At 46.1% G+C, this 23,849-nt stretch overlaps 1 protein-coding gene across 5 annotated transcripts in view; it reads left to right on the top strand.

The window, feature by feature from the left end:
• LOC142943723 (uncharacterized) overlaps positions 1-23,849 on the top strand; it is a 96,872-nt gene that overhangs the window by 25,904 nt on the left and 47,119 nt on the right. For 3 of the 5 annotated variants that reach the window (XM_076085410.1, XM_076085409.1, XM_076085411.1), the window contains exon 1: positions 19,635-21,144. In XM_076085410.1, the coding sequence (XP_075941525.1) occupies positions 19,650-21,144 (1,495 nt within the window). In that variant the 5' untranslated portion in view covers positions 19,635-19,649. Of the gene's footprint in view, positions 1-13,613; positions 13,728-14,445; positions 14,533-16,403; positions 16,572-19,634; positions 21,145-23,849 lie in introns of those variants that run through there. The other 2 variants (XM_076085413.1, XM_076085412.1) reach the window with 2 other exon arrangements.

Here is a 23,849-nt window from a genome sequence, read left to right as displayed (position 1 = left end):
GGGGGGCTCATCAGACTTTAATTTTTCAATAGTCTAACTGCACCTTTTGGTGCAGTGGGAAGAGAGAGCCCAGACCAGACCTGTGACAGGACACATTAAGGTGTGACCTATCAGCTTTGTCTGTAAAACAGAGCGTGCACATCCACTACTACAGACTTGTGGGTTGGGTTCTCAGACCCGACTCATTCCCTGGACTGACAATGTGGGTTGGGTTCATTTCCTGTGACCCCGTATGTAACCAGGACTCACTCTGGGCAGAGAGAATTCTACAGCTCTGTTGTGGAACTTCTGTCTCTGCTGCGCAGTGAATATACAGCAACTCCTCTGAACCAGCCACAGAGTTGGACCTGAAAGAATCTTTTAACTGTAACATTTTGGTCCCCAGAAAACGTCTTCTTCAGCGTTGGGTTGCACTTAGCTCCACCTTCTCGTGTCACAAAGAAAACAAGATGGCGACGTTTAAAATGACAAACTCCAGGCTTCAAACCAATGGGTGACGTCACGACTACGTCCACTTCTTATAAACAGTCTGTGTGTAGGTGGTGCAGTAACCTCAGCCCGATTTGCCAGCCAACCTGGTCTGTCATTCTACTTACAAACAATCAATAAATACAACTATTATCTGCTCAGGAATTAAAGTGGCGCTGCGTGTTTTCTTCTGCTGGCGGACACCAGGGCACAAACCTGCCATCTTTCATGCACCGTGTGTTTCTTCCACTGACTGGAAGCCCGGGTGGGGTGGATGTGTGGTGACAGTGGGAGGAGTGATCAGCATGTAAATCCAGACGTCTGTGTGTTGGCACGTTCCCCGCTTTAGCTGTCCGGCTGTTTGCATGGCATTTGCAGCTCGTGAGCACGGTTACGGAGCTGTGTGTAGCATGTGTGTGCATCTGGTGTTGGAGGGACCCTCTGTTTCTAAGTTTCTGTTTCGACTCAGATTTTAACAGAAGGGTGCAGAGGCGAGGTGTGATAGAAGTGGTTTTTTAGAGGGCCCACTTTAGCCGGCAGAGCATCTGGCCTCGTCGGGTGCGCTGGATTCATTCATCACCGTGGCTCCAGCAGACCCCGGGGAGAGGACGCAGGCTGTATAAGTAGTAACTGGGTCAGAGAATTGAGAGCGAATCCTGACAAATGCAGATGTGTGTGTGTTGGGACGCTGCACGCTGCTCCTCCGATGCATGACGCTTCTGCACGCCACGTATAGTACACGGTAATGAAGGTCTTCTCAGATACTTGACCAATAAAGACGATAACCGCAGATGTGGCTCATACCTTTCAGAATAAGAGAACTGTGGTGTTTCTCATGTTGGTCGAGTATCTGACTTGTTTGATGAGTTGATTTTATGACAGCTTTACTAACCTGCTTTCTTCCCTTTTCCCCCTCATTCCTTCCTCTTATTCTATTTTATTTATATTCATGCTCATTTATGCCTCTTTTATTCTTTCGTCATGCACCGGTTACTTTTTCTACTCTTTCTTTTTTCTTTTTTCTTACTGCACTTCCATCTTCTTTCCATTTTTTCTCTTCTCTCCTCCTCCCAATCCCCACGCTTCAGAGGACTAGACCCCGCCTCCATTGCCATGCCGACCGTCAATCAGCTGCGCTTCCCCTTCTGTGCACCTCTCCCCTCACCCCTGTGCGACACACACACACACACACACACACACACACACACACGGCCCTTTGATCCAGTATGAAGGAGAAAGTGTGAGGATGCGGATGAGATGTCACATTACTTTACTCATGATGGATCTCACACACACAGACTTCACCATACGTGCACGCTGGGCCATGCAGCTCCTCCACATAATGTGTTGGAACACTGATTCACTCCGCTGGGCACACCGGGCGTCTCCGACACACAACGGTTTCTGGACAAACACACGAGTCAAATTCCAAATTCAAAGTGTTTTTTTCAGGTTTTTTTCTTTGCTTGCTTCCACCGTTTCTCTCTGATCACTTATTATTTGCAAATCGTGTGCACGTGTCCAATATTTACAAAAATACATAAACATTTATGTCAGCTTTACTTGTACATAAAAAGCCTTCTGAGGCATAAACAAATGAGATGAAGAAGGGTGCTCATCTGTAGCCCCTCTAGTCTGTCTCACTACCACACTGAAGCAGACAGTAGGTTCATAAGCTCATGTCCTCTCTCTCTCACACACACACACCACCCAGCAGTCAGCCCCCTCATCCTCCTGTCTGAAAGCTTTCAAACTGAGTCGCCGGCGCTGCGAGCCTGATCCGCCAACACCCAGCGACCGGCACACATCTACATGCAAAGAAAAAGAAAAACCCGACTCTCATTTCAACCCACCCGAGGACTATTTGTATTTTTGTCAATTTTGCCCTCTTTGACGATCACCTCTCTTCGCAGCGGTCAAACCTGCACTCTTCATCCGCTTTGCACAGTCCTCCTTTAACCAAATAGATGGAGAAGTAAATGCTAAAGCCAGACCTTCAATAGACAATCATCAGTGTGGACCATGTAGAGAATGTCCCTGTGATCTTTGAGCTGCTTTCTGTTCATTCCACTGTAATGTCTGTCTTTAGTCTTTCGTCTTTAGTTCTTACCTCTGATTATTTAATATTTATGTTAATATTAGTCACTTACCTCCGTGTTTGCTCTTACTGTTAACAACATGTGTCTGTTGTGTCCGGTGTTGTAGATTGTCGCTGTGTAGTGAATTGAGTCCGTCCAATTTGAGTTTACTGGAAATGAATTTAGGATTTATGGTTAAGGTGACAGGGTCCCGTTAGCTACAAGCTAGTGCAACAAAGTCCAAAAGTAATAGCTGTGGCTTTTTAACAGGCATCATTCCCAAAATGTGCATATCATCAAATCATATTGGTATTCTGGCATCCTCCTTCCTTCATGTTTGGAACTACTTTCTACCATAGAAATAGTCCCCCTGAAAACCTTTGGCTGGAACAGAAACCAAGATCTTTCTAGAAAACAAACAGTGTACAACACACATAGTTCCATTCACCGCCGTTCTATTGGGATGGTGGCGGTGTTAGTTTATAGTTTACCCTTTTAAGAGAAAACAAAGTGTGAACGAGGCGTAGTAACGTTCTGCGGCTGTTTTCTCTCATAAAGTAACGCGTCCCCGGCCTGGCAGAGGGACATTTCAAAGTGTGATTTGCACGTGAACACACTTCCGTCTGTGTGTGTTGATAACAGGCACTGCACCACTCCTTGTAACACATGATACGATCACTGAAGACCTCCATGAAAGGGTCAGCTACAGGCACAGCAAACAGTGTTCACCCATGTACTGAATACCTTTTGTGCTAATTAGACTTCCTGGATGCATAGAGCCATCCTGTATGTGCCACAGAGTTTAGATCACTGTCGTGTGTTTTATTCCAGAAGGTATCTCCTCTCCTTATAGACGTGCCTCTCTCTGTTGTCTGCCTGCACCTTGTGCTAATAAACCGATATTCAACACACTCAGCTGGATGTTGGCTTTCTCTTTCTTCTAACCAGCCTGAACTAAACCTCTTCTCTCATGTCTGCCTGCTTCCTCTTCCTGTCCCTCGCAGCCTTTTATATAACGTGTACTATTATTTCCTTCTGCAGATATATTAATATCAGACTCTTAGTGGTCCTGGCTGTAACCTTTGGAGGCGGTGGATTCTTTTACAATGTAAAGCTTAGAGATTAGTGTGCCGCAGGGAAACCATTCCTCTCTTGCTTCTGAGAGACGTGCCTCTTTGGTTACAAAACCGATTTATTTATTACTCTTTGCTTTCTTTCTTTCTTTTTTGGAAAGAGAGAAACCAGCATTTCTTTTCGCCCTCATGCTGCGGCTTAAAAATAAATACACAGAGAAAGGAAATGAAAGAGAATTGTGGCGTCTCTGAAGATGTTTGTCAGCTATCAGTATTTTATAGCTTCTCTTCTGGAACCAATGGCTGACTGAAGTCAGGCTCCTAACATGAAAGGAGATCCATCATTATCAGCTCAACTGTAGAACAACAATCTGAATCAGCTTTATTCTCCAAGTAAGTCAGTCATTGGACTGTTTGATTCATTGCTCTCATTGCACTTCCACAGAACCAACAACAGCTCAGACCACAAAGCTGAACATCACGTGTAACAGACAGGGCTGTGATGTGCACAAGCATGTGAAAATAGGTGTTTGTATCAAAGCACCAACATCTAAAGTAAGATAAGTACGTCTATAAACAGACCCAGGACCCACAGTGATGGAACAGGACCTGAACCGGGACCCGATTGACCGTATAAGCTGTAGATCCAAACCGTTTCCGTGTCCGTATGGCTACGGGGGACCGTGTGACGTACACTTTGTCATCTGCCCAAGTCCACGAGGGTCTCTGTGGACGTCTGAGCGCAGCCCAACATTTGTGACCGTGCTGACTGTCAGACTGCTCTAGAACAGTAAAGTGGACACTTGTTTGTGGCACTGTGTATGTACTGTATTTACCTTTCCTTGGTCGTATTATAAATGAGCCAGCGCATGTCTGCATACATACATACATCTCCAGCTGTAGTATGTCTAGAGGAGGCTGTCTGTACTGTATTGTGATGAGCAATTTGTATCCTACAAGTGAATGTTTTTGTTTACTTAACTTACTTTTACTTTTCTAAGTACTTTTCTTTCTTGAATGAATTCCTCTCATGAGCCAGATGCGACGTCATTTCTTTCTGCTGTGCAGTTTCCCTGTGAACAGTATGAATGACAAAGTGAATATATCTAATCCATCCATCTGTACTGGAGGATGCTCGTAGGAGCAGTAATGCTAACATGCTGGTAGCAGGTTTGATGTTGTCCATCTTCGCCACCCTTAGTTTAGCATGTTAGCAGGTTAAACTAGCTGTTCCCCTACATCACCCTTAAAGAGGGTGAGTGAAGGAAGACTCACAAGGAGGGAGAATGAGACGGAGGCTTAGGGTGTGGTGTACATAATGCATAGACTCTCACACACTCCAGTACATGATGTGATGAACTCCTGTAGCACGCTTCATATATTATTAATCTACTGTATTAAGGTTTTACACCAGAGGCTCAATAGGACCAGCATGCCGTTGGTCCGCATCGCTGTCGCGGCTGGTAACCACAGCGAAGCAGGTGGGCGTTTGTGCTGTGATGTGGTGGAATGAGTGTTGTTAAATGAAGGGGTGCATGCGTAGGGGCGGCGCTGTCCATAGTGCTGAAACGAGACAGACTCACGGAACTGGTCACGGTTTCTAAGCCCGCTTGCTTTTCGTGGTTGTAAATAGATCTTCAGGTTCTAATTCCATTTCATTTCTGATTCTAACTGCACTGCCACCAGCTAGTGCTTTAGTAGTTAACTCCTCAGCAGACACCTTCACTCTCACATCGCCCTCTGGACATTTACTGCTCAGCATGAAAAACAAACTCATGACCTTTATTTCATTATGAGTGTTGTGAAACGGACAGCTGGACATCGTTGATAATTACCACACGTGATGCTTGCATAAACATCATTTCATCATTATGTGTGTATGTTAGAATTAGGACCAAGTCGACTGAAAGCTTCCACACTTGTGTCCGCCTGTGAAAAGTCAAACTTGGCCCCGAGACTGCTTTTCGTCACGTCACCTTCTTTTATATTTGACTGTATATAACTCCCAACTCTTAGCTGAGCACACCGCCATCTTTGTATAGTTTGATAAACTCACGCTGTCATCCGGTTTTACCGAAGAAGTGATTTGGTAGAAAATACTGGCTAAATCTCCTTTTATATATTCACGATGCAACTTTAATCCTCAAGCCGGGAAAAAATAAAAAATAAACCTAATTCCTCCCTCGCTGATGACAGAAAGCGCTTCATCCGTGTGTGTGAGCTTTTCTCACACGTGAAGGTGTGTGTGTGTGTGTGTGTGACGGTGAATGTGTGTGTCTTTGTAAAGCATGTACAGCGTGTGTGTGTTTGACTGAGTGAGCGCCTCCCTCTCTGCTCTCATGTCAGAGTACAGTGTGTGGATATCGAGGCCTCAGGCTCGCCTTTGAGCTCTAAACATGGAAAGCTCTGGATGGGAAGCATCAACGTGGGCAGCTAGCCATCCTCACACTCTCTCTGCCACACTTTGAAGTGTGCACTTGTTCACTTCATCTGTTGATTTGACTGTACTGACTGCACACAATCCCTAATAACCCCCCCCCCCCCCCCCCCCCCGCTCGGCTCAGTGGAGTGAATTGTGATCCGTGACAGTGAGGGGTGCTAGAAAGCATGACGTTCTGGAAATGCAAATACGAGCGAGAACAGAAATACAGAGGAGGGTAGTCAGGAAATCCTTCGCCGTAGCTCAACTACTTAATCCCGCTGATGGAAACAAAAACAACATTGACGTGAGGAAGGTCAAGAGAAAGTTCGGGTGGGATTAGAGTAGCCACAGAGGGATTGCCTCGTGTTGTTTTCCTCTTTTCCCAGACAGACGAGCGGAGTTGTTTTCAGGCTAGGACGAGGAGGTGTGGAGTACAATGACATAATAGGCTTGGATTCAAAGAAAGAGATGGAGGGAGAAGAAGGGATTCACAGGCAGCTGTGTGCGCTTGTTATCGATACCTGCAGGGCCTATCAGCTACCCGCCTCTCGCAGAAACATGAACACACACACACTCACACACACGCCACAGAGGCGTTGTCACATCCAATGCACCTTTCTTCTCCACCGCCTGTCAATGCACATCACCCTCACGCTGGGTTTGTACCGTCACTGCGGCAGCCTCTTGACTGGTCTCTGTTTACAGCAGCACAGTTAATGGACACGTCTGTAATGGTGGAAAAGCTTTGAATGAAGAGCTAGATGTCACGGGTCTGAAGGTAGTGTTGATCTGGCTCTACGACTGGCCGATATGGGTGACAAATAATATCTCCATCATTTTAGGCTGTGCCGCAAAATATACAATATATGTATATCGATATTTTCATATTTTCTCTAAAACAACATGACTGTTTGATGAAACCCTGTGATGCGTATGATCGTACCTGTGTGATCGTTCTACTTATCTGAACACTGATTGGTCAGATTGCCATTTGGAAATGTATTCTGATTAAGTTAATTATTCACACAATTTAAGTCATTTATTTTTACTAAAGTACAGCTTGCAGCTGGGTTTAATGTTTTTTATTATTCATTGTATTTATTATTCATTTTTTTATATTCATTCATTTACAGATTGACTGACTAAGTTATTGAATAACTGAATGTAAAAATCACATTTGCAGGAGAATCACTTTTATTTTGAAATCAGCTCTGCACATGTTTACCGTAATAACTAGTATATACACGCAAGGGTTCAGATCGTATCCCATAATGCATTGGGCTAGATGTAGTGGAGAATATTTTTTGTGTTGTTTATTTTCCTAATAGATGCGAGCCATAAATACATAACCCCACGTCTCAGCAGGCTAACGGGGAGGTCATTCTGATAGCAGCCAGGCTAAATACTTCAGCTGTCTGCGCCTTGTGCATTATCCACATCAGTGCTCTTTTAACACCACCACAGCACCAGCGTTCCCTCTCGAGGCAACACTGAGAGAGAATGATGTGGGTTCTGGTGTTTGGTTGATGTGGGTTGTATCGTACGTGTGCGTCGAGTCCATATGTGTTTCAGCAGGATTTGTAGTTTTATGTTAGCTGGGTTGCTGGATTACATAAAACCAGGCCAAGCTTTGATCGTCTATAATAACAGATCAGATCCCTGTGGACGGAACCACTGCAGTAAGTCTCTTTATATCACTGAGGCCAGAAAACAAGGGGACACCCCGACACTCTTAATTAAACTGCTGTATGACTGTCACTAGACATGCAGTAAACTAGACTCTCTTGAAAACAGTAGATTATAACATGTTTAGAGGACAGTTGTAGGTAAAGGTGGACAGTTAGGGGACTTCTGGCTGATTCAAAGTATATAATGAATGTCCTGTCAGGGCTGAATCAACAGGACACTTGTCCTCACCAGAGAGCGGCTCTGTCCTGTCGGTGAACCGTCATCGTGCGCCCGTGGTCCCGCAGCAGCCCTGAGCCAGCTCGCAGTATCCATCCCAGCTCAAGGAGCGGAGGCAGAGGAGCGGGGGGGGGGGGGGGGGGGGTCAGCTGGAGGACAGCCTCATCCCAGATCAGACAGTTTTGGTGAAGCGAACCATAGGGCGCCATGCGCTGGACAACAGCCAGGTTTGGTGTTAAGCTTACGTGACAGTAAGCTGTTCTGATGATCAAAGTTGATTTGGAAGTTTTTGCTGGAAGTTTGTTCCTGAAGCTCACTATACGGTGTAGTCATGTGTAATATCCATAAACAAGCAGCCTGATACATACACCACGGGAGGTATGCCCTGGCTTCTTACAGATCCAGATGGAGCCTTGGCCTTATTCCCAGACGACGCCCACCTAATTATAGAGCCCATATATATTGTCAGTAGCAGGAGGTCTGCACAGACTTCTTCTATCAGTAATGTTCAATGAGGTTCGGTCCACACTGGAGCTTAGTTTGGTTTGGCACTCAACTACCGAAAGTGATGACACTTTGCACAGACATGGATGTGAACTGAAACTCCAAACGGTTGGAGGAGGCACACGACCACGAGGCAGTAATTCTAGTTTTTGCTCCTGGGCCTGTAGAGACCCTGACCCAGCCAGCGTGGTTCATCTGTCCCATTTCGGAAAGAGGGGAGTGGGCCAGAAGAGCCCACTAAAGTCGGGTCATCTGGAGGACAGAGACGAGCCCACAGGCTAGTCAGCCATGTGAGAGAACAGAATGGAGTACACAGACGACACAATGATAGGATTTTGCTGAGTCAGAGCTTGCTATTGAAAGTCAAACAACTGCAGTCCAGTTTGAGATCACTAGAACACAGTTACAATGCCATGTCATTCAAAATGGAAAAAAACAGTTGAATTTCTTTTTTAAAAAGTGGAAAACAATGGAATCTATTTATTGAACTACACATGTTACCAATGTTAGAGAAAATACATTGAGGCTCCACGTGCTATTGTGCAGAATTCATTGTTTTTTTACGGGATGTGGTTTGAGCGAACAGTTTCTGTGGGCCAAGATTTTAAATGAGACAAGAAGTAGAAAAAAGTGCTTTTGATAAAATATCACAATTTAAAACTTTGTTTCCGTTGCTTTTTCTGAAGGAAGCGCTCTGCCGTGATGTGTTCATGGACCGTCGGAAAGATGGAAATCGGACGATAATGACGAATTTTACGGCCTCTGGTTGTGATAAACGGTGTAGTTTTGGCGATTGTAAAACATGCTTTTCAATCCCGCCCACAGGTTTTGCGGTTCAGAAGGTTAACTGACTGAACAATCACATTTAATAGAGACGCCCGGCTAAAAACAAACCAGCAAATTCCATCAATCCAAGAATATTCGTTCTGCTCCATAAATGGACATAGAAACGCCTTAAACATCCGTTTGCATATCGATAGTTGCTCATTAGACCTGTCGATGAGAAATACGGCACCGCCATTGTGCCAGAGCATTGTTACGCACAGCTGTGGCTCTTTGTAGCTTCCGTACCTCTAATCAATCAGGTGTTTCTGCAAACCGTCATCGCGGTAAAACCTCACTCATCGTTGTTATTATGACATCAGAGCGATGATCAATGACTCCGTCATGGAGCTCATGTTGAAACCGCCTTAACACAATGCTTCAGGATCCAATTAAACAGGGAGATCACAGCTCAAATGTAAGTAAAGTCAATACAATTGTTAAATGAATATTCATAATGTGGCTTTGATTGGCATTTTACAGAACTCTGTATAGCCTGCAAAACATAATGACACAATCTGTGAGCTTGTTACCCGTCTCTTAAACTATATTCAATCTCCTCCTCACGCATGGTTTGTGTATGTGCACATGGTTCATACATCTGGCCCCAGGTCAGAGTGAAAGCATCTGCTGCAGGGCTAAATGTAGAATGAATGAACCTGAAACAATACACTTACATAGCTTGATTAGCCCTCCCCTCAGGTCTAACACACAGGTCTGTGTACATAATCTGATAACATGGTGATGATTTTATACCCAAACCGATCAATTTAGTCTTCTGCATCTTCGCTTGTGAACATGCCACAGGAGTGTACTACAGCCAGAGTCGTATTTCAGATAGTGGGAACGTCATAGTGACACTGACCCCTGCACCACCTCCTCTACTGATCCTGAATCAGCTGCCTGTCCTCACAGCGACCCTCACTGCGCCTCAGTGCCACTTCCACAAGCTGTCCAGGCATGAGTAGGCCAGACTGTGTGTGTGTGTTCATGTGTTCATTCTGTGCTATATTTATCCATTTTATTCCGTCAGGTCAGCCAATAGTCCACCAAGCATGGGGTCTGACTCTCGCTCTCTCTCTCTGTCTGTCTTTCCATCCCTGATTACGAGTGTGTTTGTATGTGTTACTGTGTGCTTGCATGCTGGCTGCATGTTTGTGTATTTGTTTGTCCATATTAGTGTAGCTACAGCAGAATAGTCGTGTGTGTGTGTGTGTGTGTGTGTGTGTGTGTGTGTGTGTGTGTGTGTGTGTGTGTGTGTGTGTGTGTGTGTGTGTGTGTGTGTGTGTGTGTGTGTGTGTGTGTGTGTGTGTGTGTGTGTGTGCGTGCGTCTGTCCGCCCGTCCTACGATGCCTCTGTGATGATAAAGTTCAACCGTCAAACTGATAGCTGCTCCAGTCTGTCTCGCCATACTCCGTCCTCATGCTGAGGCCCCCCCCCCCAGCAGCATCTCTTACATAATGTGGACATTTAGTTTTCACACTAAACACCAGACAAGATATTTAAGTCATAGATGCAGAAGTCACACTAGACTAGACAAGATGAGTCAAAAGTGAACTGCAAGTCAATGAGCCCAGCTGTGGACGACATGCTCTATGTCCACAGAGCCCTGAAGCTCCGCCCCCAGAGTTCTGTGTGCTTGTTTATTCAAAGTTTATTTATATTGAACGTGTCTAAATTGCAACAAATTTGACAAAGCACTCCGCAGGGTCCCCAGCGACACACCAACCTAATGTGAAGTAGATCAGATGAGAGGTATATGAGAGGTAGTCCTGACGAGCCTCCTGTTGGGCTTGGACTCTACTCGGGACAAGAGGTGGTCCAGAAAACACTCATTTGGTGCCTCACAGTCTTCCTCGCTCTTTCAAGCTGAGCAGATCTCCACTGGTACATTAAACACAGCGCAGTGTGTGGAGAATAAGTCGGCGTGAAATGTCCCCTGGTGGACTGAACTGAACCCCTGAAGTGTGTCTGAGCTACAAGAAGGCCTGAGGTGCAATAGCATTTACTGAGCCAAAAAACAAAGGCTTCATTGAACATTTGTTTTTATATCCTGTCTGATTGAGATGGTGACGGCAAGCTCCTGTATATAGTATGAGAAAAAGATCAACATTATTACTTAAAGGATCATTCTGGTTTATGACGTGGGTCTTACTGTTGTTGAGGTAGTTTCCATCAGTTAGAATAATATTGCACCCTTTAAAGTCATTGCTGGGATGGTTAAGCATGGTTAGACAGGTGCTGAAAACAGAGCGTTTTAGACCGAGGGTGACGCAGGTATATTCAGACAGAGTGTGGGAAAATAATGTGTTCATTGAACATTAAAGCATGTAAACATGTTCTTGTAGAAATCCAAAATGCAAGTATGAACCCCAAAAGGAGCATGACATGTCCCCTTTAAAGCCTGTACTACTGTCTGCCTGCCTGTCTCGCTTGCTCTGTTGGACTGCAGCGATGTTACTGTGTTCCCAGACCTCAGAAATTGACTTGGCGAGTACAATGTTTTAATTATGATGAAAAATGATGAATAATAAAAACTTGTGAATTTTTCCTGTTAAGTACTGTACAAGCATATCAGCATCACCATAGTAGGCATCTGCTTTGTCTCTCTAGTTTTTTTCAACTTGGCCTGCTAATATGTAATATGTCTGGTAATTCTGCCCAAGAGATGACGGCTAACTTGTGTAACCTCCCTCCCCCAATTCTAAAACACCCTCTGGCCTCAGATGTAGATACGACTGTGATCTCCCCGAGTCAGCCAGAGAGATATTACAGTTTTCTACTGGTGCCCTAAATGCCCTTTCAAAGCTGCTCAGTCTGATTTCAGCACCTTGGACAGCGGCACAGCGCGGGGGATGGGACATCCGCCCGTTTCCCTGCAAAGGTTTTTGCTTCCGCAGAAAACGCTCGGTACGTCTGGGCTCGCCCGTCTCAACCACCGTAGCCACGTTCGAAGTCCGCCGTGACCTTGCACGTCTCCTGTTATCCTGTTGTACACAGAGAGAGAGATGCACAAAGACAAATGTGAGAGCATAAGGACGCTGGTGTGTTTTTTGATACAATCGGTGACCCTGCCGACGGAGTGTTTCCTGGGTTCCCAGACAGACAGACAGACAGACGCACCCCACCGCGGCCCCCGTGTGTGTCTGATATGTGGAAGCGTTGGTGACTTTGGGTGGCGTTCTGTCTGTTCGCCTCACTGTCACCCTCTGTGAGCGCTGCTGGGAGAGGAGAGGGTTGTCGTCGGTGCCTCCCCGCTCTCCATCCCTGTTACTATCCATCTTTCCTTTCTTTCCTTTTCCATCTCTCGTCTTATTGAGAGTGTGAATCCTTTCTTCTGCCTTTTCCCTACACGGTCTGTTTTCCTCCTCCTCCCCTTCCTTCAAATTTTGTACCTTTCTATTCCCAAACTGCCACATCAAATCTGCAGTCCGGCCAGGACCGACAGGGAGGGGGGTGGGCAGGCCGAGAGTTGAAGGGTGACTACTTCGGAGGCGAGAGAGAGAGAGAGAGAGAGAGAGAGAGAGAGAGAGAGAGAGAGGGATGGGGCTGAGGTCGAGGAGTGCGAGGGGAGGCGCTAGCCGGCGGGGCCTGGGACCTGAACCAGACAGACAGGGAAACGTCACACCACAACCCAGACTCCCCAACTGTGATCGCATTATTGTGTGTGTGTGTGTGTGTGTGTGTCTGTGTGTGTGTGTGTCTGTGTGTGTGTCTGTGTGTGTGTGTCTGTGTGTGTGTGTGTCTGTGTGTGTGTGTGTGTCTCTGTGTGTCTGTGTGCGTGTGTGTGTCTGTGTGTGTGTCTCTGTGTGTGTGTGTGTCTGTGTGTGTGTGTGTCTCTGTGTGTCTGTGTGTGTGTGTCTGTGTGTGTGTCTGTGTGTGTGTGTGTGTGTCTGTGTGTGTGTGTGTGTCTCTGTGTGTGTGTGTGTCTGTGTGTGTGTGTGTCTCTGTGTGTCTGTGTGTGTGTGTCTGTGTGTGTGTGTGTGTGTGAGAGAGAGACTGGGGGTTCACAGTGTTAGTAGCTCAGAGCCAGCTGAGGCTGCAGTGGAGACAGACAGAGACAGAGGCACTGAGCAGCACATAGAAAACACCATCAAATGTTGAGTTGTGTGGGACTGGGATATCTGGATTTTGGGAGGAAATCTGTCAGGTGAGATGAGCGTTATGTTTCCTAAATGCCTACGTGTGAGTCATTTTTTTTTAGAGCGCACGTGGATTCGTGTTCAGCTGAGCGCCATTCCATTAGCCCGGTGTCATTAAAGCCACAGTTTGTACGGCGGACGCGTCATCAGAGAGGAAGGCGGCGACTGGTTGTTCTGATGATCCGTGTTGTCACTGCAGGTTGTAAGCTGCCCGCGGGGGGACAGGCGTCGGCATTGCGCCCAGAGCCGCAGGGAGAGGTGCGACCACGCTCACTCGACCAGCAGCAGGCCTCGGCTACAGACTTCTTATCAGGTACCAAGGTCACGTTCACCAGTCCAGACAGACGCTGCCCAGTGGAACGAATTAAGAATGTTTCAAGAAAGCTATGGCTTCCATGATAGCGCAGCAGTGGTTTTTAGGTGTCGCTCATGATGGTTGATGTCTCAACAGGCCATTTTAAGTTAATATTTATAAACAAGGAAGTGTATTAGTAGTCAGAATAACTGGTTAATAATATCCGGTGATTGTGAACTCATGGGTTTCATTACAGAGAACTTTAACATTACTATCTAAACTAATATACAGTAACCAACAGATGGTGGACTCAAGTCTATTCTCAAGGGTCCATATATATATCTATATCTATATATATGCCAAATGTTATGATTAGTGTTTTTGAGTGCTAAAGTAATGATATGCAGTGATGGACAGTTAATAATGCGTGAGTCTGGTACTTTGCTAAAATGTAAAAACGTCTGACATCAACACCTTTCCTCCCCTTGCTTCCTCCCTCCTTGTTGTCTACCTCCACCTCGCCCGCCCTAAATTATTCACGTGCTCATGCACCTCCTACTCCATCTTCTCCTCCCTTATTTTTCCTCCTTTGTTTACTCCATCCATCTTTACTTCTTTCTCATTTCTCTCCCTAACCCCCCCCCCCCCCCCCCCACACACACACACACACACTTGTCGACTTTTCCCTCCTCCCTCCTGCCCTTCCCCTCCTTGTTGATCTCCTTCCTCTTGGCAGCCTCCATGGCGGGTTATTTGGATCCTGTGGGCTCTCAGACCAGCCCTGCCCACATGATGGATACTGGCCGGACGGGAGCTTTTCCAGGTAGACTGACGCACTGCCACGCTGCACTAGAACTAACGCTAACACTATGCTATGATGATAACAGCAGTGCTAATAATGGGTGCTTCATAAACCTCAGCTCAAAATGTCATTTGAATCTTTTACACGGCAATAGTCACACATGAATCATTTTAAAACTAAGTATTTCAAGCCATTCTTTATCAACACTGAAACAAAGTAAAGGCACTAACTCGTTTGAGATTATCTCTACATCCTTCATGCGTTCTACTTGTTAACTCAAACACTGATCATTGTCTGGGTTTAGCTTGAGTAGTGCAAAACTACTATGTGCATATGTTAACCTAGTTTGATGTCTGCAGTCTACCATTAGCACGTACCCTGAACACCAGAGATCTCAAACTCTGGAGGAGCGCATTATTACGTCCAATGAGCATAGCTCTTGATTTTATGAATCTATGTGTTGGTTCACTCCAAATCTTTTACATTATCCCAAGAAATATTTTGAGTGGAGAACAAAAGTACTTTCGGTCAAAACCCTAGTGAGAAGAATACGAGAGCTAACCGGTGATAACGCAGTCAAAGAACGTCTGTAACGGACCTGCAGTGAGCCGCTGTAGCAACCTCCAAACAGCAGCATCAGACAGTTAGCTGATCCCAGCTCTGTAGTTTTCCATATTTGTGTTTTTTATTAATTATTCTCTAGATTTGGTAAATGCTATGTTATGAAAAGGGGTTGATATTTTTTTTAATACACTGTTTCCCCTTCAAACATGGAGGATCGTTAAAACAAACATCATAGTATTTCACCAGCCAAATCTCTCTGCTCCTTACATCACCTCTCTCATTAACGCTGTCACTCTCCAGACCAACAACTGGTCTGGAGTCTGCGCTCGTAAAATCCCCCTCCTGATAAATGGCTTGTGGTGACGCAAAGCTTGTTTGCTGCACGCAGAACTGTAGCTGCTGTCACTAGCTTGGTCCACACACACACACACACACACACACACACACACACACACACACACACACACACACACACACACACACACAGTATGAGCCATGAGGCTGAGCTATGCTCAGATGAGCTGGGTATGCCAGCCTCGGCATACCCAGCTCTCTCTCACTGTTGCCCTAATGAGACCTGTCGTCTCGGAATTACTGCTTCCGGCTTGTACTCTAACTCTCTCTCTCACACACACATTCCTATCATAGCACACGTACAGTTGACTCTTCCATGAATTCCTACAAAATAACCCAATTTCCACCAATTTAGCATTTCACCTCGCAGCCTCACGCACAGTCTTGACTCATCTCACTCGTTCCCGTGTTTTGAGACAACACACACATATTCCTGATCTCACTCAGTATCTCTCACACATGCTGTACATGCTGAGGCCACATATACAGAGCAGACAGACGACTCCCAGGAGCCGTATGTGTAGTTGTTTTTGACATTCTTGCTGCTGCCCCGTCTCCTAAAGATGATGTTCCCGTATTACGAAGCTGGATTGTCTATTACGTTTCCAGGGAACTAATTATTCTCCCGCAGGGGGGAGGATGGACTTTCACCCAGGAGACCTATGCTGATATGAAACATGCTTTTGTTTCAGAAACGTTCAATGTTCAACATATCTTGGTTTGCAGACATGTACAATGCCAACGTTTTATTTTGCCGACTGTTTCGTCTCATACCTTGACCTCTTTGGCTTTCTTTAGAGTGTTAGTCGACTAAGAATTAATTTGGTGGAGAACAGCCCTAGTGTACTCTACTGTATTTTGTGTTCATGGTGAGATGAATTATTAGTGTTTGAAAAGCTGCTACAGCTGCTCACTGTGCAAGAGAATCCCCAACACTGACCCTATACATCTGTGTGTCTGCCTGTGATTGTCAGCTTTGGTCAACGTGGAGGTCGGGGCTGCACCCCTCTCAGCAGAGAGGATTCAGAGTATAGCGGAACCCCATCATGCCACACCCGCAGTGGGTTCAGAAGCCCCCAAAGACCACAGCCCCATGCTGCCTGAACCCCAGACTCCTCGCAGCCCTCTGGATCTGTCATCAGGTAAGAAAACCTGTGTTGTAATGTATACCATTGATGTGTCCTGTGCTGCATCGTCTCCTTCGCTCCATAGAGGGGTGCCGTACACAGAGCAGCTGGTTGTCTTTGCTTTTCTATAGCTTCCTCCTCGCACGCACACACACACACACACACACACACACACACACCCTGTCTCCGATGTGTGTTAGTCATACAGCTCAAGGTCAATGGACATCTAATGCTGACATGTGTAGGGTCTGCCATCATACCATGGCTGCTAGTCATGTACTGTGTGTGTGTGTGTGTGTGTGTGTGTGTGTGTGTGTGTGTGTGTGTGTGTGTGTGTGTGTGTGTGTGTGTGTGTGTGTGTGTGTGTGTGTGTGTGTGTGTGTGTGTGTGTGTGTGTGTGTGTGTGTGTGTGTGTGTGTGTGTGTGTGTTTCTCCTACAGAGAGGACCTCTGATCCTAGAGAGCGTGGAGTTGTAGTTGTCACCATGCTGTGGTTAGTGTCCACTACTAGGGCCATGCTAATGTCCCTTGCGAGCGGTGAAACGATTTGTATTTGTATTGTACCTTTCTCCTCTCTCCAGATGCACTTACCACGGTTTATTGGTGCCAACACTTCACTGTATTCAGTGAATTTTCACATCTAAAGAAACCACCAGAAACCCAAACAACAGCAGGGGGATGCTGGAACCCTTCTAACAGAGCAGTGCTTCGGTTTAAACTGCAGCTAGCAGAGCCACAGCTTGACTCACAGCGATGAGTCATTCACAAACTCTTTGGTGCGTCTGTAACAGGTGAAGCAGTAGAACATGCAGACTGCTGGTGCTTGTTAACCCCTCACTGCCACCCTGAAATACACTGTAAGACAGCGTGCCTCTGTGTGTGTATGTGCTATGCACAGTCTCTCTTCTGGTATGTGTGTCAGCGACTAGGTGACACATGCTGACTCAACAATGCGGCATCCACCAACCCCCCCCCCCCCCCCCCCCCCCGTTTGCATATTACAAGAGAGTGTGGAACAAATCCCTGAATGGACTCACTACCATTGGTCTGGGTGGTACCCTGATGTAGATCACAGCATTAAAGCAGATTTACCAAATGTATTTAATTAACCAACATTATGAATCCCTTACTGGCCCTGAAAGGAGTTACAGTATATTGCAGTTTTCAAGCAGATCCATTTTTTTTAATCTCCCCAATAATTAAACTGAGAACAACTCGATCTTTAACTGGTCATCAGAAGTGAGCCAACATGGGGAAGGATATGTCATGGACTGTTCAATTACCATAGTTATTGTTACATTTATCTTTATTAAGATACAGCTATTGTGACAATTCACTGTTAAAGATTTTAGGACACAAATCATATCATCATTGCACCGTTTTAAAGGAGACGTTTGGATGTTTTGAAGTGGGGTTGATTGAAGGTACTTCTCCACAGGCAGTGTATTACCTGCAGTAGTTGGCGGTTGGTGCGCCCACAGTTTAGAGAAACTAACAGTGGTCGAACTACTCGCCTCCATTCATTTGTAATGATTGAACACCTTTGTCCGATAACTCCTCACTGTACAATTGCCATGCAAGAGGAATGTACACGTGAAGATGAGGCCGACTGTGATATGATAGAGTAAGGAGCGGGTACGTCAGCCTGTCATGACTGTACTGCTGTGGGAGGAGTGGGAGGTTGGGAGCAAGCAGAACAACGGTGTGACAGTTGCCTGGAGGCATGGGGGTCTGGATCCTTGAGCATCCTTGTACCAGCACTCTAGTGTAGTAGTTCAGGTACCTGATATGCAGTACAAGTGTTGGCATAGTGGAAGGTAGAACACTGCTTTTAAGCACGGTGTTGATTAGAATATTACTTGTTGAATGTTTTTCACCATTTCCTCGCTGGGTTTGTATTTGAAAGAGGTATCGTGACATCCCTTATTGAGGTTGTCCGACTCAATATTTAGTCATTCTCTTCTATTTAGCTGATATTTCTTTCTGACACATACTGCACATACAGTACGGAGAGGAGAGTTCTGTCAGGGGTTTGTTAATATGAAATATCCTCCAGAGAGTAACTGTACTATATGGGGCCTGACGGCTGCTCCACTTTAGGTCTTCTTCTGTGTGTGTGTGTGTGTGTGTGTGTGTGTGTGTGTGTGTGTGTGTGTGTGTGTGTGTGTGTGTGTGTGTGTGTGTGTGTGTGTGTGTGTGTGTGTGTGTGTGTGTGTGTGTGTGTGTGTGTGTGTGTGTGTGTGTGTGTGTGTGTGTATAACTGTAAACTAGAAACAAACTGGGCCAAAGTAGAAGAACAACCCTCAGTGGGCAATTTCCCCTCTACTTTAGTTCCCTCTCGTCTACCTGAGCTTTATTTTACAGTCTCCTGTAATTGACCTCCTTTACTATGGGACCATTAAGCAGTCTTTTAGTTTTTGTGTTTGTTTCCATGTACATTGTACATGTACAACAGATCTGCACATACACACACACTCGCACACACCTGACTCGCTCTCTGTTTTGATTTCAAACAGAAATCTCTTGCTGCCCAATAGTTAAAGCGTTAGCATGCACCGCTCTAGACCTGGAGGCTGCGGTGAGTCAGTACCACTCATCTATATCCTTTAATGTAATACTCCCCAGCATGTTGGTGTCTGAATGTGTATTCTCATTGCCCCAAGCATTCATTCACTCAGCATTGACACAGAAGGGATTTTTAAGACTTGAAATTCAGCTTGGTATGGACATATATTTGGTTTATTGTTTTGATCAACAAAACACACACGTTTGCTTCTGTGAGTAAAGCGTGACAGGTCCATCTCTACAGAGGGTGCAGTGGTGAAGGCTCAGCTTTCTGGAACAACGTACATCACCTCTGGACTTGGATTGAATTCCTCCAGATGCTTCCATGATGTGTCTGACCCATTTTGTCTTCTTATCGGCCTTCCCACCATCTCAGAAAATATCAAATATCTATAATAACTACTATCGTTTTAAATTCTCAAAAGAAAAATCTTTTGCAACAAAGATACATTTTCAGTGTGATGATCTTCTTTGTTATGTTGTTTCTGCCTCTTTGTCTGATACACGTGTCTCTGTTTGAATTAGAGTAATGGAACACATTCATATACACATAGCCATCTCCATACACATCTCCCCCAACGTTAAACTCTCCCCTCTTCACCCACAACAAGGTGCTTTAGACTGCTGGCCAGACGAGGCCGGCTGCCTGCCCACAGACCTCCCTTTCAGCCCCAGCGTTTCCACGGTGATCAGTCGCCACGCCGGCCATCTCGCCGTTAGCCCCGACGACCCACCCGAAAGTTGGCCTATCAGAGAGAGCACTGCCTATGCTGGGGGCGACGAAAGGGAGGGAGAAGGTTCAGACCGAAAACAGAAGAAGAAGAAGAAAAGGCGACAGAAAGATGAGGGATCTTATGAGCCCCTCGAGAGCAGGGCTCACCCTGAGGTGCAAACGCAGGGAGAAAACACTCCCCCAACAGAGGAGTTCTACAACCGGATTGGCCCAAGGCGGGATAGAGGAGACGGTGGCTGGGAGGAGCAACTTGGGAAGAGTGGAGGCCGGGGGAAGAAGGGTAAGAGCAGGAAGAAGCTTCCGGAGGAGTGGGGAGTGACGGCAGAACCGTTTGTCCCTTCGGCCGCAGCCACCTCTCAAATTACAGAGGAGGTGATGATGGATGTAGGGAGTTCTGTTCAGGCAAACACGGAGGCCTCGTTTGCGGACAAGGATGCCAGCCAGAGCCCCTGGAAAAAGGATGTATTCCCCGAAGAAGGCCTGGTCCCTTCCCCCCTGTCTCAGGACATATTCTCACCAGCAGTTGCTTCCATGAACCCACTGGTGCTGAACAGCGAGCTGAAAGCCACAGCGGCTCCGTTCACCATGCCCTCCGCCACCAACAGTACAACACTAGGCTCCCTCCCCATGGCTCCTCGCCCTGGTGATCCATTCGACCTCCTGATGGATACTGAAAATGCAAGCTCAGGCAACAGCAGCCAGGTCTTTTCACCCGGTGGTGACATGGTTGAAAGTTCCCTCCAAGAGCCTTGTGTGCGTGGCACGCCTGAGGGAGACACCTCTGCTTTCAGCCCCGCCTCCCAGCCAAGCCCACGCCTTTCCCCGAAAGGCGAGGTGTTAGCCTCGGCCCCACCTCTCTCACCCTCAGATGCTTCATGGCTCCTGAACGACTCCAACATGAGCAGCAACAGCGAGCTATTTGACTTCAGTGAGGTGAGCGCTTCAGGTCATCCTTCAACCTTGGGGCTGTCCTTTGACACTCCTAGCCCAGCCCCTCTCCGCTCCCCCAAAACCACAGCGCAGGAATTCCAACCTAAAGAGCATAAAGATGCCAAATCGGCCCAGAAACAACCCAAGAAGTCTCGTTCTTCATCGTCCTCTGTAAAGAGTCCCACCTCCCCAGGGACAAAGAATTTCCCTCGACAAGTATCCCCAGCCACCAGCCCCTCCTCCCCTCCACCAGTAAGCCCAGGATCTGGTCTTAACCCTACAGCTAAGCCCTTCTTTCCCAGCTTTGCTGATTCCATGGAAGAACCAGCCGTGGTCCCTCCAGTTGCCCCCATCATCGAAGGTTGGTTGCAGTCAGCCCGGGACAAAATAGAAGTTAATCATATAGTAACTAAAGAATAATCACGAATGGTTTATTATCATGCATGGTGCTTTCATCCAGTTAGAGTCTTGCAGATAATTGCAACCTAATTAAAATGCCATTTTGGGCAAAATCGATTGCTTGGGTGTCTTGTACTCATTCGGGGTTAGATGAATTATCAAACCCTTGCATGGACACATTTGTCTATAAACATGGCTGGGGCTCTTTGGCTTGTCCAATTTGGACTGTTTCTGAGTGACTAACGCATGGACTCAAGTGTTGACCAATTGAGGCTGTGGATTGGCTTGACTCTAATCTGTGAGTATCTCAATTCCAAATGATGCACTGCTGGGATGTTCTCATAATTAACAGTGTTGCTATTGACGGGTGTGCTACTACTAACCAATCACGGAGTCTTTCTCCTTAGCGACACCCTCACCAAATCCAAACCAACCTTCTCTTTCTCTCTCCTGTGCAGGTGATGTGTTAACACTGTAATCATGCTCTGTTTCCTTAGCACCCAGGGGGGAGGTGTCACTCTATGTTCTCTCTCGTGTGTCCAATTAACGCCGTTTTCCTCACTAGCTGCCTGTTTCTTAACAACTTCTCCCAGAAAAGGATGTTGAAGGAAAAGGTTTTGTTTTGTGTCACGTTAACACTCCCTCTGTTGTCACGCATCAACAGTTCACATTCTGTTGTGTCTCCTAAGTAGACATAACCTTTCAAATACATCAAATGCTAATTGTTGTTTTTGTCGATTTTACTTCCATGTTCTGTGATGACTGCTGCCTTGGCTCCTCCTCCATCACAGGTGAGTCCTATTTTAATTCCTTGTGGCTTTGTTGTATTTTTGTTATCCATCATTGTTAAGACTAGTCACTGGGATGATTATAGAATGATGCAGACAGAAGATGCAGACAGATGAGTGCAAAACTCCTCTTTCTGAATTTCATGGTTAGTATTTGAAAGCTCAGGAGACATCTGAAGAGTGTCTTTTTGGTGACGTTAGGATGGAATCTCTGGCTTCATCGAGCCATAAGGTGCGATGTGCACGCGAGCAGGTTGCTCCACATCTGTTGTGAGACTTTGTTTTCCAACCCGTACCTATGATTATGAGCTTTAGGTGATGAAGAAGAAAAGTCAATTGACCCTTTGCTAAGTCATAGCGTAGCAATGGCCAGTCCCGAACACAACCTTTTTTAAGTTGTGTTTTGGGGCATATGACAAGGATAAAGTTTGTTACGGGCCCTGGGGCAAACAGGCTGGAGGAATGAAATATCCCATCTGGCCTGGGGATGCCTTTGGGAGAGGGAGGAGCTAGGATATCTTGGCCACCTTGCTAGTTGTGTAGCAGTGTGACTCATTAAGAAGAGGTTTCGGCAGACTGGGGAATAATAACGTTTATGCCGCAGATAAGCGGTTAAAAATAGAACAGTTTGACTAAAATCAGTGTTAAAAGATTGAAGAGAGAGTCAAAAGGGAGCTGTTGATCAACGTCATGTCCAGCTCTTGTTTTAGCGTCGAATGAATTTGTTGCACTGTTACTCGTTTAGGAGAGTTTTCTGCAGACTGGGAAATAATAAGTTTACAGGAAACCGAAAATAGAATAGATTGACACTTTGTGCTTAAGTGTGTGGGCGGACGTGTGGATGTGAGCTGTATATGTTGAGTGTAAGTGTAAGTGCATTTCGGTGTTGTGCATTTGTGTGTATCCATGAGTGTGTGTGTGTGTGTGTGTTGCTGGGATTTATGGAGATGCAGAGTTCCAGTGGAATCATTTCCTCTCAACGCTTCCTGTCTCTTCCTCGCGTTGGAGGCTGTGACGAGGACTGAGCAAGCCTGCAGCTCTCCACAGGAACAGCAGAGTGTCAAACATTACCATTCGGCAGCTTTGATCAATACCTTCCACAAGAACAGGAAGGGCTCGCATTTAGTGGTTTTTTCCACTTCCATGTCGCATGGATGAAAATATATTGCAGCTTTGTGGATGTAAAGTAAATGTTCTTTATGCGCACATTGTTTTTTGTCTGGATTTTGGGGTGTGTGTGTGTGTGTGTGTGTGTGTGTGTGTGTGTGTGTGTGTGTGTGTGTGTGTGTGTGTGTGTGTGTGTGTGTGTGTGTGTGTGTGTGTGCACGCTTGTAAAAATGTGTGTACACACGAGAGAAAGAGAGCACGACAGAGTGCAGCTGTCTCTGTCTTGGCCTCTGTGTAATGAGACCAGGGGTGGGTCTCTGTCACCAAGAGTGGTATTTAAGCCTTGTACAAAAGATAAGAAGCCACGTGGAGCACAGTAAAGAGCAACGCTTTGGAGGGTCACAGACAGGGGAGTACAGTACAGCGAGGAAGAGGGGGGTGCACATAGAAAGAAAAGGCTAAATCCATAATAAATTGGAGTTGGAAACAAAGAAAGGCTTTGGGATACTTCTGAAACATATTGTCTGTGTACCACAGGTAGAGAGAGGGATAAAGGGTGAGGAGAGGAGGAAGACTTGAGGTGGATAAAGGAATATGAAGAGTTGAAAAGAATGCTGACAGGGAACGGATAAGGATTATTTATAAACCCTTCTTGTAATGGCAGAGAGATATACAGGAGTCAAAGCGAGAGGGAGAAGCCCGGATAGAGATGGAGAACGATGTAAACCTGAGGGAGGGGGATGTTTCAAACACTGAGGGAAAAGATAGAGGG

Source organism: Anarhichas minor, unplaced genomic scaffold (assembly GCF_050575085.1).
Source record: "Anarhichas minor isolate MPS153535 unplaced genomic scaffold, ASM5057508v1 ptg000155l, whole genome shotgun sequence".
NCBI lineage: Eukaryota > Metazoa > Chordata > Actinopteri > Perciformes > Anarhichadidae > Anarhichas > Anarhichas minor.
This window is presented reverse-complemented; position numbering and strand designations above follow the sequence as displayed.